The 22,002-nt window shown below is 40.3% G+C and overlaps 1 protein-coding gene across 3 annotated transcripts in view; it reads right to left on the bottom strand.

The window, feature by feature from the left end:
* Positions 1–963: 963 nt before the first annotated feature.
* LOC134661292 (choline-phosphate cytidylyltransferase B-like) overlaps positions 964–22,002 on the bottom strand; it is a 64,635-nt gene continuing 43,596 nt past the window's right edge. For 2 of the 3 annotated variants that reach the window (XM_063517290.1, XM_063517287.1), the window contains exons 2-9: positions 19,718–19,899; positions 15,218–15,440; positions 13,927–14,024; positions 13,392–13,554; positions 7,169–7,338; positions 6,750–7,045; positions 6,555–6,619; positions 964–1,118 (exon numbers count right to left, since the gene is read on the bottom strand). In XM_063517290.1, coding sequence (XP_063373360.1) covers positions 1,009–1,118; positions 6,555–6,619; positions 6,750–7,045; positions 7,169–7,338; positions 13,392–13,554; positions 13,927–14,024; positions 15,218–15,440; positions 19,718–19,840 — 1,248 coding nt within the window. In that variant the 5' untranslated portion in view covers positions 19,841–19,899 and the 3' untranslated portion in view covers positions 964–1,008. Of the gene's footprint in view, positions 1,119–6,554; positions 6,620–6,749; positions 7,046–7,168; positions 7,339–13,391; positions 13,555–13,926; positions 14,025–15,217; positions 15,441–19,717; positions 19,921–21,454; positions 21,472–22,002 lie in introns of those variants that run through there. The other variant, XM_063517288.1, reaches the window with a different exon arrangement.

Genomic DNA, 22,002 nt, shown 5'->3' with positions numbered 1-22,002 from the left:
GAAATACATTCCATCCTTTTTCCTTGTTTTATCATTGTTATTTTTACATATTTCGACGGCACATTTCGTAATTGTTGACAACTTCACATTTGAGCGTTTCAAACAAGACTAAACGAAAAAGTAATGCGTGATCTGTTTTAACATCACTTTTGTGGGGCCATTTTTTGCGGCTGATTGGGTATCCAGTTCTTTATTCTATATCAATGGCTGTCTCGAGTTCATTTTTTCCCCACCTCAAAAAGTGCCCAGCGCCGCTAAAGAAGTTTTCACTTCAAAAATTTCACCACCAGGCACCAACGCATGGAAAATACTAACCGTAAACTATCAAACAAAATTAATGCTATTAAATATTTATCATTCAAAACCATGATTTAAAAGTCAATTCTACCTCTGAGATCAAGTACGACGGCGACACTGTTGTGTCAGTCACGAGAGGCACGTGGAACCTTGCTACTGGTACAACGTGTCGGCATTTGAGCGTTTTCCAAAAAAAGTGTACATTTCATTCATGTCTTCAAAATATTGACTTCTTGGGCTCATTTTACTCAGAATCATTTGTACATTCACGCCTCATACATGAAAATATGTGTCCCAAAACTTTGTATGAAAAAAAAAATTCCAGTGCGTCACGTTCATACAAATAAAAAATAATTTCAGACAAGAATGTAACGATCTGGAAAGGAATTTCTTGGACACATTTTTTTATGCATGAGGCGTGAACGTACAAATGATTCTGAGTAAAATGAGCCCAAGAAGTTAATATTTAGAAGACATGAATGAAATGTACACTTTTTTTGGAAAACGCTCATTAGATATTTTACTTTTTGTTACTCGAGAGGGCGCTAAGTATTTCTAACTCCGTTTACATTTAGAGACCGGGTCATCCGTCAGAACAAGACACATGAGTGATATAACGCTGTTCGTTCTTACAGGTAGGTAGTTATTATAAGTAGATGTAATAGCGTACATCGGTGCCGGTGGCGGTAGCGGCTGCGGCCGTGGCGGAGCCTAGGGGTAGGCGCTGGTGTCCTGGTAGTCGTCGTCGCTGTCCGAGCCGTCGTCCGTCAGCTGGCGGAGCACGGCCGCTTCCGCCCCCAGACCTTCAGGGCTCGACGCATCTGCCACAACAAACAAACAAACACCACTTAGAGCCAGCGCCCAAAGGGTGCAGTCTGGAGTTCTGCGTTCTATACAATGTAGGTAGCTCCTAACTATAACGCACACAGGAGGCGTTCAGTTCAGACCGCGGCGGTCAGACAGAACGCCGGCCGGCGGTCAAGAGTTCTATTCCCGCCGAGACAGAGAACGCCAGACCGCCACAATATCGACCGCCATTGACATAGAAACATTTATTGAGCTGGTGAGAGAAAGGCGTATTTTATATGATTTAAGTCATCATGATTTAGGCTTGGTTTGATATTATGAAAGTGAGGAGAGTAACTACAAAAAAAATCATTTTTTAAGTACCTATAATATATGTATGATCTTCTCGCGTTGCATTTTTTGTGTGAACTAAGTGTTTAATTTTTTTAGTTGCCTCTAGGCTCCATAAAAGCAACGCTTCATCTCCGGAAGATGAACTATTTAGCGACATGTTGCACGAACAATAGCAAAAACAAAAAGCGGCCAAGTGCGAGTCGGACTCGCCCATGAAGGGTTCCGTATTTAGGCGATTTATGACGTATAAAAAAAAAACTACTTACTAGATCTCGTTCAAACCAATTTTCGGTGGAAGTTTACATGGTAATGTACATCATATATTTTTTTTAGTTTTATCATTCTCTTATTTTAGAAGTTACAGGGGGGGGGACACACATTTTACCACTTTGGAAGTGTCTCTCGCGCAAACTATTCAGTTTAGAAAAAAATGATATTAGAAACCTCAATATCATTTTTGAAGACCTATCCATAGATACCCCACACGTATGGGTTTGATGAAAAAAAAAATTTTGAGTTTCAGTTCTAAGTATGGGGAACCCCAAAAATTTATTGTTTTTTTTTCTATTTTTGTGTGAAAATCTTAATGCGGTTCACAGAATACATCTACTTACCAAGTTTCAACAGTATAGTTCTTATAGTTTCGGAGAAAAGTGGCTGTGACATACGGACGGACAGACAGACGGACAGACAGACAGACATGACGAATCTATAAGGGTTCCGTTTTTTGCCATTTGTCTACGGAACCCTAAAAATGGAACGCAAGTTTTGGGCGCCACCCTGTGTGCGTTAGAACGGTTTCCTAAATGAAGCGGTCAGCAGAACGCGGAACTCCATGACTATGCTGGCTGATGGTGCCCTCAATTCAAAGTTAATCTAGCTGGGACTGTCAAGGAATATTGATGATTGACTACAAAGACAAGGGTGTCACTATGACTGGGAAGAGTGGAAAGTATTAAACAAGATTATTGAAGCGATTGCGGGAGTTTATCGTAGAAATCAGGCGAGGGCAATCGACAAAAGGTTGTGCTGTTACTACAAGACAATTCTCTATTGAAAAAGCCTTGAAAATCAGGAAACACATATTTTATCCATTTATTCATTCAACTGAACTTTGGTTTTAACAGAAGTAATTATATAACATCATCTTCCTCGCGGTGTCCCGGCATTTTGCCACGGCTCATGGGAGCCTGGGGTCCGCTTGGCAACTAATCCCAGTAATTGGCGTGGGCACTAGTTTTAAGGGCAGAGGGTAAACTAGGCCCGTATTGGGATTAGTCCGGTTTCCTCACGATGTTTTCCTTCACCGAAAAGCGACTGGTAAATATCAAATGATATTTCGTACATAAGTTCCGAAAAACTCATTGGTACGAGCCGGGGTTCGAATCCGCGACCTCCGGATTGCAAGTCGCACGCTCTAACCGCTAGGCCACCAGCGCTTTTTTTTTAGGGTTCCGTACCCAAAGGGTAAAAAACGGGATGAATAGTCATTTAGACACATGGAAAATTTATCTCCGAAACTAGAGATGGGCGCCGGCGGGTAAATACCGGGAAAATACCCAAAACTACCCAATCTACCCGATATTTACCCGTATCTACCCAAATTGTTGGGTATTTAAAATTTGTTCGTATAATTGAAGAAATTCATTATATAAATAAGATATATCAACATTATTATCGTATAAATATGAAAATAAGTTAAAATAAAGTACACAAATCACAATCACACAACTTTTTTGTACAAAATTAATGTAAATTTTTTTCGACGATTGCATGTTGTTCACTGATTTGTGTAATTTGTGTTGTAGGAATGTTAAATTAATTAAGCTATTGTATACCGTATTATTTACATTTCTTTGTTAATTTGTGTACCTATTATTATTTTATGTATTTATATTTTTCCTTTATTTTTATTTTACCTACTATTTTTAAATTATTTTCATAATTTGGTTTTGATATTTCTACATTTTATTTTATTTATTGTTTAATACAGTAATTTTATCGTTAGGTATATGGCCAAATTTGATTTACTGAAACCGGTTTGGATGAAATTTTGTCTGTATCTAGATTGTTTGAAAACACAATATGATCCAGTAGGTGGCACTGCTATAGGTATATAGCCAATTAGATATGAGTGCCGATGGATATTTAGCCGGCGGCGGCGCGCCGGTCAAAATTGGACGGCGGCGGCGGCGAAACGGCGGCGTGGCCTTGAAACACCTTCGATTAATGAAAAAATAATTCAAACCAAAATTTTACCGAATAAACATGTCTTTGCTGTAAGAAAGTCATGAAATAAATGCATTTTTTATTTTCAAGGATAATTTATTGAATAATGGTACGAAACAAATTTATATCGTATAAACTGTGGATAAGCGGTATCGCGCGGCATCAGAGGCGGCCTTAATCTTGGCGAGGCTCTCAGGAAAATCTTAGCGAGGCCCTTATCTTTTGTGCTAAGTTAAAAATTGCGGATTGACTGTATCAGGGAAACGTCTTGTCGACAGTCCAAAGAAAATCGAGATCCGTCATTAACCAATATCGATTCAACAAAACCGATTTATGTCAAAAAGTGAGGCCCAACGCCGAGCTCCATGTAACACCGAAGACTTGATTTCGACGCCTCCCAATGCGAGGCCAGAGGATGAGCTGCGGGTAAGCATACAGCTAAGAATCGAACGCCAAGTGTAAGCTTGTCTGTTGGCCGAACGCCTGGAGCGCCGATTGCGGCGCGCTTCTGTGCGAGGCCGAGCTGCAAGAGAGCAAGCGAGGGCGCAGGCCGATAAAGACTGAAGCCATTTCCTGCGGGCGCATTCGTGCGACGCCAAAGGCCGAGCTGCAATGGAGCTAAGATCGGATAAGGACCAATGCTCAAGCGTTTTAAAACAGGCCGAAAGTTGAGCTCCAAACAGGGCCAAAAACTTGCAGGTTCAGATAGCGGCTTAATTCCATGCGAGCGATGCAAGGCCAAAGATTGAGCTGCAAGAGAGCAAAGCTTGAAATTTGGACAGTGGCCAAGTTTAATTGAGACCCGATTTCGACGCTCTTCCATGCGAAGCCAACGGCCGGACATTTGGACGTGGAAACGCTTAATATCTCAAAACTAACCCCATTTTATACCTTTTAAAGACGTTTAACCATGCTTGCAATGGTTAAATTCGCGGTAAATGTAAATGACTGTCGGCGGCGGCGCGAAAATTTTGTCGGCGGCGGTGGCGCGCCGGCGCGGCGCTCATATCTATAGCCAATAGTGTTTTCAAACAATCCAGGTACCGGTTGAAATATATGCACAAAATTTCATCCAAATCGGTTTCATTAAATAAAATTAGGTGATATACCGACAGCAGCGCCACCTACCGGGTCCAATAGTTTTTTCAAACAATCCAGGTATCCGTTGAAATATACATATACACAAAATTTCACCCAAATCGGTTTCAGTAAATCGAATTTGGCTATATACCGATAGCAGCGCCACCTACCGGGTTCATTTGTTTTTCCCAACTCTTCAGGAGCCCATTGAAATATACACACAAAATTTCATCCCAATCGTTCCAGCCGTTTAAGAGGAGTAGAGTGACAAACACACGTATTGTAGAATGTATGTATTAAGATATTAAACATTTGACAAATTCCTTAGTCAATACAAATATTATACATTTTTTCTACTCCAGCACTTAAATGTGTCAATTAAATGACTGACAGTGATATCTAAAGCAATGTCATTTGAATGCTTTGTCTATAGGCTCATAAGATGACTGCTAGCAGTCATCTTATGAGTATAATACAACTGCTTTATTTTTTTTAAAGATACAAGTTCCGATCATATTGATTGAAAGAGGTATGTTTTCATTTACAATAATAACTCTTTTTTTTTTTTAAATAAGAACTCTTTTTTTTTAAATAATAACTCTTTTTTTTTTAAATAATAACTCAATTTTTTTTAAATAACAACTCTTTTTTTTTAATAATCTCTTTTTTTTTTTTTTTTTTTTTTTTTTTTTTTTTTTTTTTTTTTTTTGTTGCTGCAGCTGTCATAGAAAAAGTAATGTATGCAACAGCTCATAATTGGTTCTTAAAATTCTCGGGTCTTTTTTTACAAAACTCGACTACGTCTCGTTTTGTAACTTCGACCCTTGAATTTTAAGAACCCTTATTATATCACTGTTGCATAAACTACTATTATAGAACTATAGAACTACATGAGTATCAAAAAAACTGTTATTTACATTATCTCAGTTCAATTTATTACTCCGTTTCCAACTTTTATTTATACCCACTCATTTGGGTAGAAAAGGTAAATACCGGGTAGATTGGGTAAATACCCGATAAATACCCGATATCTACCCCGGGTATTTACCCGCCGCCCATCTCTATCCGAAACTACTGTGCTAAAATATTGAAAAAAAAAAACACAAAATACTCGCACTTGGCCGGTTTTTATAGAAGTAATTATATAACGACTCATTATACCCCTGGAACTAACGGTATGTTTGCATATTGATTAGTCTTTAGTACTAGTTTATACAATGCGCGGACGATCGATGTGCGAGATGACTTTGATATGTCACAGTTTTCAATTGTTTGGTTGGGTTAAAATCGGTTAAATGTTATGCCCGTGTCGTGTTACAACAACGCTATATCCAACATTAAATTACGTTTTTTTAAATAAATAAAAAATACATTTGAGGTGAGTACTAGTGAGTTACCTGCTTGCGGCTTGCACAGCGTCTCGTAGCGGCGCGATTTGTGAGACACGTAGTGCGGTGAGTACTAGTGAGTAGCGTGTTGATGTGAATGCGTAATTAGGGCTAGACTAGCTAAGCAGAGCATATTACCCAGTTACCTGCTTGCGGCTCGCACAGCGTCTCGTAGCGGCGCGATTTGTGAGACACATAGTGCGGTGAGTACTAGTGAGTAGCTTGTTGATGTGAATGCGTAATTAGGGCTAGACTAGCTAAGCAGAGCATATTACCCAGTTACCTGCTTGCGGCTCGCACAGCGTCTCGTAGCGGCGCGATTTGTGAGACACGTAGTGCGGTGAGTACTAGTGAGTAGCGTGTTGATGTGAATGCGTAATTAGGGCTAGACTAGCTAAGCAGAGCATATTACCCAGTTACCTGCTTGCGGCTCGCACAGCGTCTCGTAGCGGCGCGATTTGGGCGGTGGCGGCGATGCTGAGCTTCTGAAAAGTAAAGAATGTCGGTTCCAGTCCAGTATAATCAGGAGTAGGTATGTATCTATTGTAGATGTTTCAAATAAACTGTCAATAGGCATAAAGCACTCGTAATGTAGTGTTATCAGTGGCACGCTACCTGTGCGCGCGAGCGTGCGCAAGGGCGCGCGCGAGCGCGGGCGCGGAGGCGTGTGCGGAGGCGAGCGCGAGCGCGCGGTCCTGGGAGTCGTCGCCGTTCTCGCTGGGCGGCGGCGAGGCGCGCGGCGACGGCGGCTGGCTGAGCGCCTGCATGAGCCGCCCCTTGGACTCGTTCCAGATGCTGGACAGGCGCCCGTCCGGCCCGAACAGCAGCAGGAACGCGTCGATCAGCTCGCGCGACTTCTCCTCCCACTTCGTCAGGATGTCGACGCGCTTCTCGCCGATGTTCGTCATTACCTAAACGAGGATTACATGAATACAGAGTGCTCTCGCCGACCTAATCTAGTCAAGTGGCGCCCGGACATCGGAGCGGAACGAATGCCGTTTACATTTCTTAAGCAATGATCGAACGCGCGGTACCTTCTTGCCCTTGTCCTTGAGCTCGTCCATCTTGTTCTGCAGACGGAACTTCTTCTCGTTGAGGAAGGACACGTTGAGCTCCTTGGCGGAGTAGCCGCGCGCCAGGTTGCGCCGCACGTAGATGTCGTAGTCGCGCACGATCCGCGCCACGATGTCCGACGTCGACACGCCTGCAATAACGAACGACGCAGCGACATGTAGTAGTAGTAGTAGTAGGTACCTACAACTCCCGTCACCACTACTCCAACACGTATTCACGGCAGCACAGTGGCAGACTAACCACATACCTGTGCCAACGTGAATGCAGGTCATTAACTAAGTAGGTACATTCCGAACATAAAAAACAGTACCAATTTTAATTTTTGACGAAGAAGATAAACATATATCGTCGCTATACTTACTCAACCTCATATCTGCAACAATCATTTGATGGAAATGTCGCTTTTCTTTCATCAAATGAGTGTTGCAGATACGAGGTTGAGTAAGTACAGCGGCGATATGTTTCGAATACACAGAAAAAAATAACACGTGCATTATGTTTATGTAGATTAAACAGTGAAAGCATATAACTAGAAACCGCCTTTGGGAACATTACCGTTCAAATTCTCGGGCCAAATTAGCACACATACACAATTACGCCTACATTTAAATAAGACGATACGTTTACAGAGCCTGTCTCTATTACACTAACGTACACAGCTAAGTGTAGATGAAATGCATATAATGTCAATAACTACCAATCAGCGACATTAATCCGCTAATAACCTTCTTGCTGTACGTACTGGCCGCTGAGAGTTCGCGGTTCATATTTGATTAGAATATGACTTGGACAGAGATAGGTTTATGCCATACATTGAAGAACCAGTCAAATAATCCACGTATAATAATTTTATGCAGATTAAAAGATAACTAGTTCAAATGTTGTTATGAAATTAAATGACAGACTAACTCAACATAATTAAATATTCATTGTTGTATAAATGTATTCCGCTATAATAAGTATTTAGTATATTTTATTATCAATCTGTATGGCAGTGCGAAGTCACGTTCAGAGCCCGTACCATGAGTCACTGACAATGTCAAAACTGACATTTACGCTATCGAGAACGTAATTTACTTTCTATACATCTCGTTTGCACTAATATGCGAGTACGAGCGAGATGTATAGAAAGTAAATTACGTTCTCGACGGCGTTTATGTCAGTGCCAAACTGATGGTAGCCGTACTGGTATAGTCTGCCCGTTTTTCTAAGATCAAGTACGCCATAGTAAATGTATGGCGAACTTGATCTTAGAAATCGGACAGGCTATACAGCCTGCAAAATTTACATGGGTACACGAATCGGGTCAAAAACATTTGAACAGGCGGAGTCACAATAAATCCCCACTTTCAGTTCCAATGGAAATATTTTATATGTATATAGCCGGTCAAGCAAGTTTGTCAGTAGAAAAAGGCGCATAATTACAATTTTGTATGGGACCATAATCGTTCGCGCGCTTACATTTTCTAAATTCGCCGCTCTTTTCTACTGACGGAAATGGCTTGAGAGAGAACCTACATATATGTGACAGTAGAGGGTGGATTCAAATGATCAACACTTTGAGATAATGTGTGTATTTGTTAAATTAATTCAGTGAAAGGTGATAGAAAAAAATGTATCTACATATAGGAGACCGGGTATGATTATCTCACGGGTTATGTCATGAATAGAACATTAGATATCTTGCCAGGCATCCACTCAATTTCATGTCTCTCTAATTGGACAGTTTTTTTCCATAGTTCTCTGCGAATAGCATCTTGTGGGAATTTGAATGGATAGTAATGTAAAATGACAATACCAAATTTGATTATTAATTTGAAATAACTAGGTCGTTTTTTTATAGCTCCATCTCATGAAATAAAAAAGGAAAATACAAATCTGTAAGAAGGAATTTATTACTATATTTATAATTACAGTGGAATCCGTTTATTATGACTCCGCTTATACTGACCAACCGCTTACTATGACGCAATTACTGTGCGAAGTTTGGTTTTCATATGAAATTCTTTGTGACAAAGTCGGATAAGATGACTTCGCTTATAGTGATAAACCGCTTACTATACAAATACAAATAATTTATTGAGAGAAGTATAGTACAGTGGTTGCTCTTAAAGACTAATAATTTATAAAGACAAGTGATTTACAAATGCCTGAACTAGGATTCCCTGTGTTTCAGGCAGCAAAGGACAATATTAATGATTTATTACTTATTCACTAAATCATAAACTATAGGTATGGTACACAATATAAGTCTTATTACCTAAACAAAAAGTGGATTCTTAAGTACCATTAAATATCAGAGTACAGTAGGTAATCATTTTACGACTATTAGTCAGTTCTCTGTATCATCGTACGTAATTTTTTTGAAGGGCGTTGCTATTAAGACGTGTCTTATTGGTGTTAAGTAAAATTGATTGCTGGACATTTTTGGTCAAGTACAGCATACTATTTTCTGCATCAGTAGAATTATAAACGGGGCCAAAGTCAATATTGCGTAAATCATCTCCAAGTTTGTTTATATTTAAACAGCGGCGAACATGATGTTTGCAGGTTTCGACATCGCATGCTTTAGACTCTGATACAGAGAAACTATCTAGGTCAGAAAATATGCTATTGTTCATAGGTATTGTTAAAAGTGAATGAAGTGCTATAAAAGTATGTGAAAAGTTAGCGCTCCTAGGCGCCTTCATAATCTATAGAGTTTAAATACCTTTTTTCGGCCATTTTTCTAGCTGGGCAGTCGGCTTCGCCTGTTTGGTGGTTGCATGGTTTCTTGTAGTACGAGCATGTTGCACATTTTGGTGCTTCGTCCTTTTTTGTGCATTCCTTAAATGAGTGACCCGCTTCGCCGCAGTGGCCGCAGATGTTAGTCTCCATTTTGCAGGTCTTCGCTGCATGATTGTAAAGCTGACATTTGAAACAGCGCGTAACCAAGGTGAAATCCCTAACAGGGCACGATGACCAATTCACAAAAACTCTGTCGTTCGTAATTAAGGCCTTGCGTATCGCTCCAGAAACTTCAATTATATAATTACAGGTCTCGGCGTCCTTTTTTCCGGATTTGTGACTGAGCTTAGTGGAAGCCATACATTTTTCGAGCGACCAATCTTGTAATTTATCGGCTAAGTTTTGATGGAATATGCACTTGAGGACTTCAGACAATGACTACAATTCTGGGCTTGCGTTTTTGTGGCTGGTCAACGGTGAGTCCAGAGGTCATAAGCTGCGCCGATTGCTTGAGTTTTATTACGTCTTCTTTTGAGTCAGTGCTTATCACTACACCGCCGTTTTTGATCTTGCGCAACCCTCTCAAGTGCAGCTTCATTTCTTCGGGCCGAATAATCTTTTGAACGAGAGATTTTGTCTCCTCACTCGATTTCAACTTGTCAACCGGATAAATTGCGATTGAGCTAATGTTAGACGGTTGAACGTACCTCGTTCCATTTTTCTTAAGGGCGTCGGCAAACGATACAGGTTCTGAAACTTGTCGGCTGGATTCCTCAATTGACTCCTTTAGTTCTTGGATGCGTTGTACGAGGTCCATTTTTTCCTGATGTGCTTGGCGAGACTAATATGCTTGGACTGCGTGGCTTTTTAGGGATTGGTATTCAATAGCCATTTGTGAGGCTAAATGGCTCACGTTGCGACACAAGTTGTTAATTCTGATCTTCTGGTCAGTGTTAAGTTTACCTTCTGCAGATGTAGAGCATACGTCGTGGAGGTTCAGTTCGATCTTTTTCAGCCAGGTCTGGATGTCACTCGTGGGAAATACCTTCGGAGGCTCTTCTTCCTGCGGCATGTTTGCTGGTGCGGGCCCGGGCGGGCCGGGCTGCGGCGTGGGCGTTGAGGGCGGGCTGCGGCGTGTTAGTCCACTCCGATTAAATGGACTATTCTCCGACATTTTTCGCTTACACTTGTTTACTACACTTATACATTATACTGTAGCCAGAGGTCGGGGTATATGACTAATAACCCAGATAATGCACGACTGGAAATGCAGACAATCACGAAATTATGCACGTGAATAATTAATTATTTTAATAAACACGTCCGATCTCATTGACGGCTCTTCGTATAAGATGACCTATAAATACTATTTTTATGGAATTATGTCCGGTTATACTGACAAATTCGCTGGTTTTCGTGGCCCCACATCTTTCCCTGCGAGGACGTCTGTGGCATTTAAATTGTTTTAGTTTTTACTCTCGGTGAAAGTTGATAATTGGTATAAGGTTAATAAAACTCATCTCTCACAAAATAGTTTGAGATTAATTTGGAAAAAATTAAATAAAAAGTTTATCAACTATGCTTTATATGACATCCGCTTAGTATGACATGTTTGTTACTTCCCTTCAATGTCATTATAAGCAGATTCTACTGTATATAGAAAATAACTAAACCAAACATAAGTTAATAAAATAGTCTACTTCATTTGGCATAATACCATCCCTATTATCCTCGCAATTTAAAAAGTCGTATGTTGTTATGAAAGTCGTATGCAGTTGTTACGTTTTAGCTTAGCAAGGTAGTATTGAAAAAATGTCGTCATGTTTATTCCAAATTTTACTGAAGTTATCTGTTTACTACAAGTGAAAAGTGATTCCACAGTCCTTGATATGAACTAAAACAACTTCTGCACCACTTCACGACACATGAAGACATTTTTAATTACAAAAAAACGTAGTTTTTATAAACCAATTTAGCCATCCCTCACTGACTGTCATCTCGGCCGAACTGAAGTTGCCAATCGAACAGTCTGTAAGCACCGCCTACAATCGAATAGTTTACGTTGGGTCATAATTGAGCGGACAGAATACTTCCATGGTTTATATGCGTTCACTGAGATTAAATCACGGGAACCTATATCAAATCAAGATTTGTAGGTATCAGTTGAATTAGTCTTGATTAACATTTGTGCTCGATTTCACCTCGACTAACAATGAACAAGGCCAGGGTTGCTAACTTCAGCATCATATGTACTTACTGTAAAAAATTAAGTGATGACTTATGAGCTCTAAGGATATTCTCTACTATTTTCCAAGTAAAAACCTAACTGAAATGTGACTGCGAGTCTGGGAGTGCTCCTAAGGGTGGAATCACATCTGTCAGCATCGAGCCGCATATAATATATGAGAAATCGCTCGTTAGTATGAAGATGCGTACGCATGCTTTCAGCTTTCCGATGCGTACGCATCTTCATACTAACGAGCGATTTCTCATATATAAAATGCGGCTCGATGCTGACAGATATGATTCCACCCTAAACGCATCGTAAAGCAGAATTTGAAGAGTCCCCTTTAATCGCTAACTTTGAAGTGTCCAAATTTTGATATTCGATTGTCAGTGAAATAAACAATGTCACAAAAAGCTAGCTGTCATTAGTATGTAGACATCCCAGTGTTCCTCCCGGATAATGTACTTACTCAATTATATTCAAATAATAGGAGCAAGGAAGCGGCTACATACGTAGATAACGACATATCATGTACATCCGTTTGGACCGTGACATTCAGGGCATGGTTTATTCACAATGCTGACACGGTCCATCGCTGAGCGAAACCAGAACAATTGTTATTTCCAACTATGCTCGACTACTGATTAAAAGGCCAAATTATACTAGGGACCAGCTCTACATCCAAATAAAATGTTTAGTGGTTGAACTGGCAGGAAGAAGGTACAAAGGGCGGGAAGGGTGACGCAACCGGCAATCTGCGGCATGCAGGGACAGCAATCTTGCACAATGGTATTTTTATCTTCTATGGTTCAATATTAGAAAAATCGTGGTTTATCCATAGTGCGATTTGTCTGAAAAAACATTTTTAAAGTAACTATTCTGAAGTGTACGCTCTTAATTCATAAAATATCTGGGAGACCGAGATTTGCTCGGAAAATATATAAAAACTCAAAAATGAGCGTTTTCCCAGAGATAAGACGTATAGCTATCGATTTTTCGCCCCCGGAAACCCCATATAGCAAATTTCATCGAAATCGTTAGAGCCGGTCCAAGATCCCCGAAATATATATATAAATAAATAAATAAACAAGGATTGCTCGTTTAAAAGTATTAGATTAGATATTGGAAAAGAGTAGTAAAGTAAATGAAGAAACGCGGGTGAATCGGACCTCTTTTACTTTGTTATTTGTCTAATTCCGAAATTTAAAAAAGTTCTGACGGATCCTGACCTTCGGTGCGCTCGGTGGCGACGAACATGTCCTTGGCCTTGATCATGGCGTAGGTGTCGTCGCAGTCCTCGGTGATGTAGGGGATGTCGTCGTGCGCCACGAAGTCGATCTTGTGCGTCTCCAGGAACACCTCGTCGTATTCCCACGGCGCGTCCCGCACCACCTGAGACACATAATTATACATTCTTACATGTACTGGAGTCTGTAGTTACATCAAATCCGTTGTTTAGTCGGTAGTGACACTGCCTACGAAGCTGGAGGTCCCGGTAAGGGCATTTATTTGTCCTACATGACAGGCAACCAGGCTTCCGTCCAAGATGACCTTGCTAGCGTGTAGATGGTGGTTTGCGATCAAATTGTATTGCACCCCGATCAATGTCGAGGTAACAAACATTGGACCGTCGCAAGCTTAGTAAGGTAAGTCACTTTAAAGTATTAAATAAATGGAAACTAGAGGACAACCTATTTATTGTTATTAGCAAGCGAAATTATTCAGTAATCAAGGCTCGAGATTGAAAGACAGCGAGGGGGTTACCTCGTCGACGTAGCGGCAGTGTCGGACGGCCTCGTAGCGCTCGTCCTCCGTCATCACCGTGCGGCCCTTGCGGCTGTGCGTCAGCTGGTCGTTGCACACTGCAAGTTAGACAAGCATTGCATCACTATTGTGCTCATGTACCTACGAGTACATACACACCGAGATTCCATCAGCGATGCGCTAAGTGTGATGTGTATTGTCAACAAATTACAATCGGATGTTTTACGACGTTTTTCAGACGCAATTGAGCTATAAGAATCCATGATACCCACGTAGTTACATAACATCAGCTTAAATGAAAATGGTTTGGTTAGGCTTTGGTCTTGCTCTGCGTTTGGCTACCTCGCACATCTCGGGTGAAAAAAAAAACATTATACACATTCTAATTATAATTGACCTTCGCAGCAAAGCGGCAGAGCGTAATATTAGGTATCATTAGTTCTTCATAAAATCAAGGTAAGCTTAAGTATCTTCTTGTGATCGCCAGCTGATAAGGGGTAGTAAAGATAATTGCGTAAATTGTACACATTGCAAGAATGTCATCTTCACACTTGCTTTTATCTTACGACATATTCTGTCCAACGAGTGGTTTCCTTATAATTCCAATTTAGTCACGCCTATCTGGTAAGCTGACAGGCATGAATAATATACCTAATGGTTCGATATTTGCTATCGCAATATAATAATGTAATCATTAGTGATATTTGACCCTTAATTATACATGCACAAGATGAGGGAAAACACACGCACAGCGGACATAGATTGCAGTGCACATGATTAAATTCTATTAAATGCTATTGGTAGATAAGCACAGTTAATAAGCCGCGTAGCCTGATCCGCTACTTTTGATGCTGACTACAATTGTACATCATCTCATTTGTTTCAGTCTGGAGCATACGTCGGGGTTTTATGTGCGGGAATGTTTTACACTAACCCAAAAAAAGGTATGGTCTGGAGACTCTGGTGTCTGGAGCCATTTTTCATCAAATCTACTTCCACTACACACCTTAAATGAAATATATAGTTACATATAAACTATGGAGGAATGCATAAGCATATAAACTCGGAAACAAAAGGAAACTATAAGCATATGTAGGAATGCTTTGTTGTGTGTATAATATGCGTTATGTAATGATATTTTCTCATTTAAACTTTAAATAGAAAAAGCTTGAAATACTCATTATTCTAATTACAACTGGCAACTGGATAGGAATGGAATTTATTTTTCCTTTATGTAAGATAAGGGGCAAGGTAACTTCATGCTAAGTATAAGGAAGATGTTGAAACTTACCTCCGACGATGAGATAGACGTTGGGAAAGGCAGTTTTGGCCTGCTGCAGCTGGCGCGCGTGACCTTCGTGGAACATGTCGTAGATGCCATCCGAGTAGACGCGCACGCGGCGGCCCGCCGTGCCCGCCGCGGCCGCCGCGCGCGACACGCGCCCGTAGGCACACCGCTCGCGCCCCGCCACCGCTATCGGGTCCGTGCTGAAAGGCGCCGCCGTCATCAGCGTCTGCAACAAGTGCAACAACCACACACATACTGTAACATACCTGTCCGTTCGATGTCCTCATCACCAACCGGCTTGGTGAAGAAACTGTTGCCCTAACCTCCAGGTCTATTACTTTATATTTGGTATTTCTCTGAGGGTAGATCACAGATCTATTATGGTCTGTGGTGAAGATTTTCTAACAAATTACCAATATATGTATCATCAAATTTGGTTCTGTAACTAACCAACATCATTCTTTATTTCATTCCATTTCCAATGCACACAAGATCAGCTTACTTATCGTCTTACAAGCGTCTAACTAAAAAACGAATGAGTACCTACCTAACAGGAAGGGTTGCCGCCCGGCCTCGAGACCGGAACCGCTTACCCTAACCTAACCAGTAACCGGCATTGTTGAGTACACGCAGATATGCTTGCAAAATCAGCTCTGGGAGTTTTGTTTGTCTCAGACAATGCTACTTTTCTCGCGTTTGAATTGCTTGGCTGGTGAATTCCGATACCGTGAAGATAATTTCAAGATTTTTAAGATCAGCAAAATACATGTAGGTATGTGCAGTCAGCAATACTATTCGTTTAGCACCTTTGCATACAAACGTATATGCAGGGGGGGTCAGTACTAGAGATGTCCCGAATAATGATTTTGGCAGAATACCGAATATTTGGCCCCTCCCTCGGCTGAAGCGCCGAATATTCGGTATAACATTTGTACATTTTGAGGCACATTTATGATGAAAACTGTTCGCCAACAAAGCACAACGATTGGTTAGATTTAATTTTGGTTGCTCAGAACTAATGAATGTAGTCAGAGTCAATAAAATCGCGCCTATGATAAATATAAAATTATTAGTAACCAAAAATGCTCAATAAAACAGTCTTCGTACTTAACAACTTTCCAAGAAAACATTTTAAACATTAAATGTAGTGGTTTGCGGTTATTTTTATTGTGTAATTTATCTTTTTAGTTAAGTAGGTGTAAGAGATATTCGGTATTCGGCCGAATAAGAGGCAACATTCGGCCGAATACCGAACAGTTGCCGAATATTCGTGGCATCTCTAGTGATTAGTACATAGAATTCGTAAAAGGCTTTTCTTCATAACGTTGCCGAATAAATATCATAAATTTTGTTCAGTCACTTGAGAACCACATAACCTTGTAAAAACGGAGACGATCTCCTGTATATAGGACCCAGTTCTCCGAATCCAGTGATAAGTATGGATCACCTTAGTGTAAACTTTTATACCTATTGTTTTAATGTGCCTTATGAGTTATGACGCGGCAATACGTCACATCGCGCCACTTTGTTATCGCACCCGGCGGCGGCGGTAATCGCCGAGCTGAACCTTGACACATCGCCTGACAATCCGACTCATTGTAACGTTACACGTTTTTAGCTTCGCCGGCTCACTGCATTCTTATCGTTATAATTTTTTATAACTCACTTCAGTATTAAGCTTCAAAGAACAGTAACTGTTAATTAATTATATCATCTACAGCTCCTGTTTACAAACGAATCATCTGTATGTCAACATTGTCAACCATGTCAAACACCATTAGGCTGACTGTAACTAATGGATTGTCGAATATTAATCTTGGAGTTGGAATAGCCGAAAAAAGGCAGTCTGATAGTTATAAAAGCCACTGACCTTGTCATGCTTGACTCCCCTTATATTACCTAACGACATCAAACATGTACTTACGTCTTACATGAAGACAAAATTTGGCTGTCTAAAATATGCAGTCGCATAACTTAATTGTATTATAGATAGTAGGTACAGCACATACTTCGTATATTTTGGTACTATACGAATACTATCTCCCCATAAAAATGTGACAAGAAAAGACAGTTTGGTTGGACACACTTTATCTACGACTCGTGAGTAAACGAGTCCTAGATAAATTATTCATTGTTTGATGTCGTCTAGTCATCAGGTAGTATTACCTACACCAAAAACTTATATTTGATTCATATGAGAAACCAAACCAAATACTTATGATAGGTACTGAATACGAAAAGCGTGGCGAAAGTTATAATGGTAGACGTATCAACGATGTATTAGGTGTTGTACCGTTCTCCTGCACGGATCTATGCTATGGACGTCAGTATCAACTGAGGACCGGGTCAATCCTAGGTATTAAAATGGTTCCTTGTGGTTGTGGTGGTTGATGTGGAGTTGTGGTGTGGTGGAGTGACTCACGGGAAGGTCTGTGGGCGGCTGCGGGTGCTTCAGCAGGCCGTTGATGCGCGGCTCGGGGCCGGCGCCGCGCCGCGCGATCAACATCGTCGTGGTTGTGGTCGTCAGCGACATCGCGTACACACTCCTACTCTCCTCTGCTTCCGACCTAACTTAACTCACCGACAACACTCTAACCCGTGTCAAACTACTGTCAACAATGTCAATGCTTTGTAGACTGATGGCGACTGATTCGCCTAGTTACTATTAGCTAATTATAACTCTGTATGGGTAGATTCGCACTTTCATAAAACTATGTTTAATATTTTTCACACACTCTAGTGGTCCAAACATTGATTAACTTTAGGGATTTATCCGCATACTTTGACGTTTAACTATTGTAAGTTTCGACGCCAGTCACAGGAAGTTAAACGGATGGAATGTTAAAATTTAACCAAGAACCTGCAGACGAGGATCGCGAATAGAACGCGTTTATTCCATTTGCTCGACTAGTCACTAGTTAAGTGGAGAGGCGTGGTGTCAGTATGTTGTATAAGCGCGGAATGATAAATATAATCGTGTCTCGTTGATTGTATAGTTAGCGCGAGCAAGAGGCAGTGGGAAGCCGGGGGCGAGGCGCGGCGCGCGGTGCGGGCGACGGTGGCGCGCCGCCGACGTGGAGGCTCGCCAGACACGCGACGCGCCACGAGTCGCTCCCATGAAAAGGCTCCGAAGCTCGAAGACACTTGCCTAACTATCTACATTGTCCACTGGATGGTATGTCCCGTTCAAACTTAACTAAATCTCCAAACTGTTATGTCAGCAGTCTGTTCTTATTACATAGGTATGACACGTAATGAATGATACTGATAGTCTAAGAATAGGGTATTCTCCTACTAGTCAAATCAGTTTCTTCTTAGGGTTCCGTACCCAAAGGGTAAAAACGGGACCCTACTAAGACTCCTCTGTCCGTCTGTCCATCTGTCTGTCTGTCACTAGATGGCATACCGCGAAAACCGAATTTGGCAAATTGCGGGGATCTTTCTCTTTTACTCCAATGAAGGCGTAATTAGAAACAGAGACAGAGAAAGGTGCTCGCAATATGCGAACTTTGATGTTCGCGGTTATAGCCCAGGCTGTATCTCATAAACCGAGACAGTTGAAATTTTCAGAGATGATGTATTTCTGTTGCCGCTATAATAGCAAATACTAAAAACAGAATAAAATAAATATTTAAGTAGGGCTCCCATCAACAAACGTGGTATTTTTGCCGTTTTTTGCGTAATGGTACGGAACCCTTCGTGCGCGAGTCAGACTCGAACTTGGCCGTTTTTATTTTTTTAGTACTGTAAAAACGATTATCTAATTCGTCAAATCGACAATATCGACATATTAGCTAATATGGAATTTATATGAAACATTACACGATGACGTCACGGTCAACTCATCTACTTTTCTATATTTCTATCCGATTGAATGATTATCGTTCCATAAACTTGTTATTTAACTGTACAGTGAATTAAATTAAATAACTAAGTTAAAGTGACGTCACAAAGTTTGTGACTCCACCCTCCGCACACACTGTCACAACATGTCACATTGTTTTGACCCACCGTCCTATACGTGTGATGTAATTAGGTTAATCAACTTTTTCTTGTCACACGTTGTTATGGTTACGGTCTCCTGAGTCACTCTTAAAACTCTGCGTTTTTCGTTTTTAAATGAACCAAACTTGCATTTTTTCTTCCTTCGTTACCAGTTACGAAAGGTCGGTTACGTACACGGCCGAAGGGTGCATTTTGTGGTAGTTATAAGACCTTTTCATAATGGGACATGTACTAAGTATGTTAGTAGAACATGGTACAGCAGTTCTTCTAACAATCTATGCTACTATTGTCTCCTCGCTGATGGGACAGAATAACAACAAGAAATAGTTGATTGACCCAATTAATGGATGACCCCTGGTTAGAGTGATGATTGTCATGAAAGCCCTCTCCAAAGCTTTCCATGACTCAATTTTTTCCAATCCAATTTTATTCCAATGAAGGACTACATAGTCTGATTAGTGATTTAACAAGTTATTTGCTGATGATTGTTTCACTGACCTGTGAAAGCTCGAGGGTCTGACTGGAGCTGCAGAAGCTGGTGTCGCTGCCATTCTGTGCCTGTAGCGCACTTCCCTGCCCCTCGCCTGCGCCCGCTCTGCGTGTGCTCATGGCTTCCGCCATATTCAACTTTGTATTGTCTTCTCCTCGCAGCCTCTTTCTTTACATTATATTATGAAGTACTGGAAGATGTCAATTGTCACCTGAATTAAAATTTAACATGAAGTTATAGGTAAATTATAAATATTATAATCATGAGGGAACAGGATTAAACCCCTAAGGGCTACTTTCCCCACTGAGATCATTACCTATTATTTAAATTCAGAAGTAGATCAGTTCTTTCACATAAACAAAGCTAAGGTCACATCATCAAATGAGTATGCATTCAATGAGAATGTCAATTCCAGGTTAGACTTTAAATTAAACTTATAATAGTATTATAGGTGCATTAGATTAATTTCTCCAAACAACCACCTATCCAAGCAAGGGCTGACTTGGAAAATTCCCGGAAAAAGGGGACAAGTTCGCCCACTTGTCACCTGAGGCGCACTTATCACAGTGGAAAAGGAGGCTGCACCTGTTGGCCTCGGCTGCGCGGGGCTTGAGGAGGCCGCGCTGGATCGCGAAAAATGGAAATCCCTTCTGAGAGCCCTATGTCCCTGATGAGGGACAACAGGATACCATCATCATCATCAGATTAATTCCGAATGTTTAGAAGTTACTGACTCCAAAAATGGATTTAATATGGTGGAATGATACATAATTTTTGGAATCACCTGACAATCTGAGGTATTACCTTACTACTCGTACTAATTAATTTAATTAACATGAACAACCAGGGTGAATTATGATAAAAATCGGGAATGACATTTACCTGATAATTTCTTAAAAGATTATCTCTGAAATTAGAAAATAATAGTCGTATATTCATGATAATAATTTGTTTGTTTTTAAATGTTGTTGATTGACATGGTTAATAAAGCTTGCTGGGGTCAATGGAATCTTTACCGTTACGAGGGTTAAACAAAATTTGCCCCCGAGTGAAATACAAACTTTTATACCACACCAACCCTAAGAAAATATTAACTGTAAGATATTAACAAAACAAAATCAAATCCAAATGAATGTTATTAAATAATTATCATTTAAAAGTCAATTCTACCAGCAAACATAAGAAAACAACTCAAAATTTGCATTTGATTACTTTGCCTCACATGTGAATAAAATGCAACTTTGCTCTCGGTTTTTTAACAATCAAGAGAGCCTCTACCAGTTGGAGTGGTGAAAAAGAAATTATTTCAAACTTCAAACTGTGCGTGAAATAAAACACCAGATAATGATTAGAAAAACATAGATAGCAGTTATTTTTCAACATAATTTCTATTTAATAAATCGGACTGAAATATAAAAAGTATGTGAGTTGACTGTGGCGTCACCATACATGTTTTCACCATATTAGCCATGAATCTAGTATTAATTAGCAAAACTGTAAAGTTCTAAAAAAGAAGCAGATTTGAGAAGTAGGAAAGTACCAAATGCTTTTGCTAATATGAAATAGTTCCCAAATGATACTGAAATAATAATAATAAATCATCTCAATAAAGGAACCTAATATGTATTATAGTTTGAGTAAAAATACTGCAACAAGATGCTGAGTAAAAAAAGATCATGAAAAATGTCACGCACCATGGTCAAATCTCGGAGATGTAATTTTCAACAATTTGTTTTAGTACCTACTCCGTACAAAACTTTGTTCACAGAGAACTAATGTGATCACTTCGGTTTGACTTCGGTCTTGTGAATCCGTTATGAGTTATGAGAAGTCACAATCACAAATTTGTTGTAACACTCTCAATACTTTTGAGGCTTTTGAGTGACTTGATGACAATTTGATGACGATGAAACGTCAACAATGTAGATAATGAAAAAAACGTTCGTTGTCAGAGGGGAACTTGAGGGGAAACTCTCATATATATATTATACTACTCTTTGGGGGAAACATAGTGCGGTGCGATAGTGTGTTATCATTATAAACTTCCATCGCACATAATTATTATTATAGCTGGTCAACCTAATCTTGTCAGAAAAAAAAGCGCGAAATTCAAATTTTCTATGAACGCGGTGCTTCGCGCCTACATTTTTCAAATTTGCCGCCTTTTTTTACTGACAATACACACTACCGCACCCAAGGCCCCAACGTGTCTGTTCTCTTTGACGGCGCAGGAACTAGTATCACTTCTCTCTCCTCCCTCTTGTGAAAATGCCACTTGTCAAAAAAGGACAAC

The sequence above is a fragment of the Cydia amplana genome, chromosome Z, assembly GCF_948474715.1.
Source record: "Cydia amplana chromosome Z, ilCydAmpl1.1, whole genome shotgun sequence".
NCBI lineage: Eukaryota > Metazoa > Arthropoda > Insecta > Lepidoptera > Tortricidae > Cydia > Cydia amplana.
The sequence above is the reverse complement of the archived record's forward strand: the minus strand, read 5'-3'. Positions and strand labels throughout refer to the sequence as shown.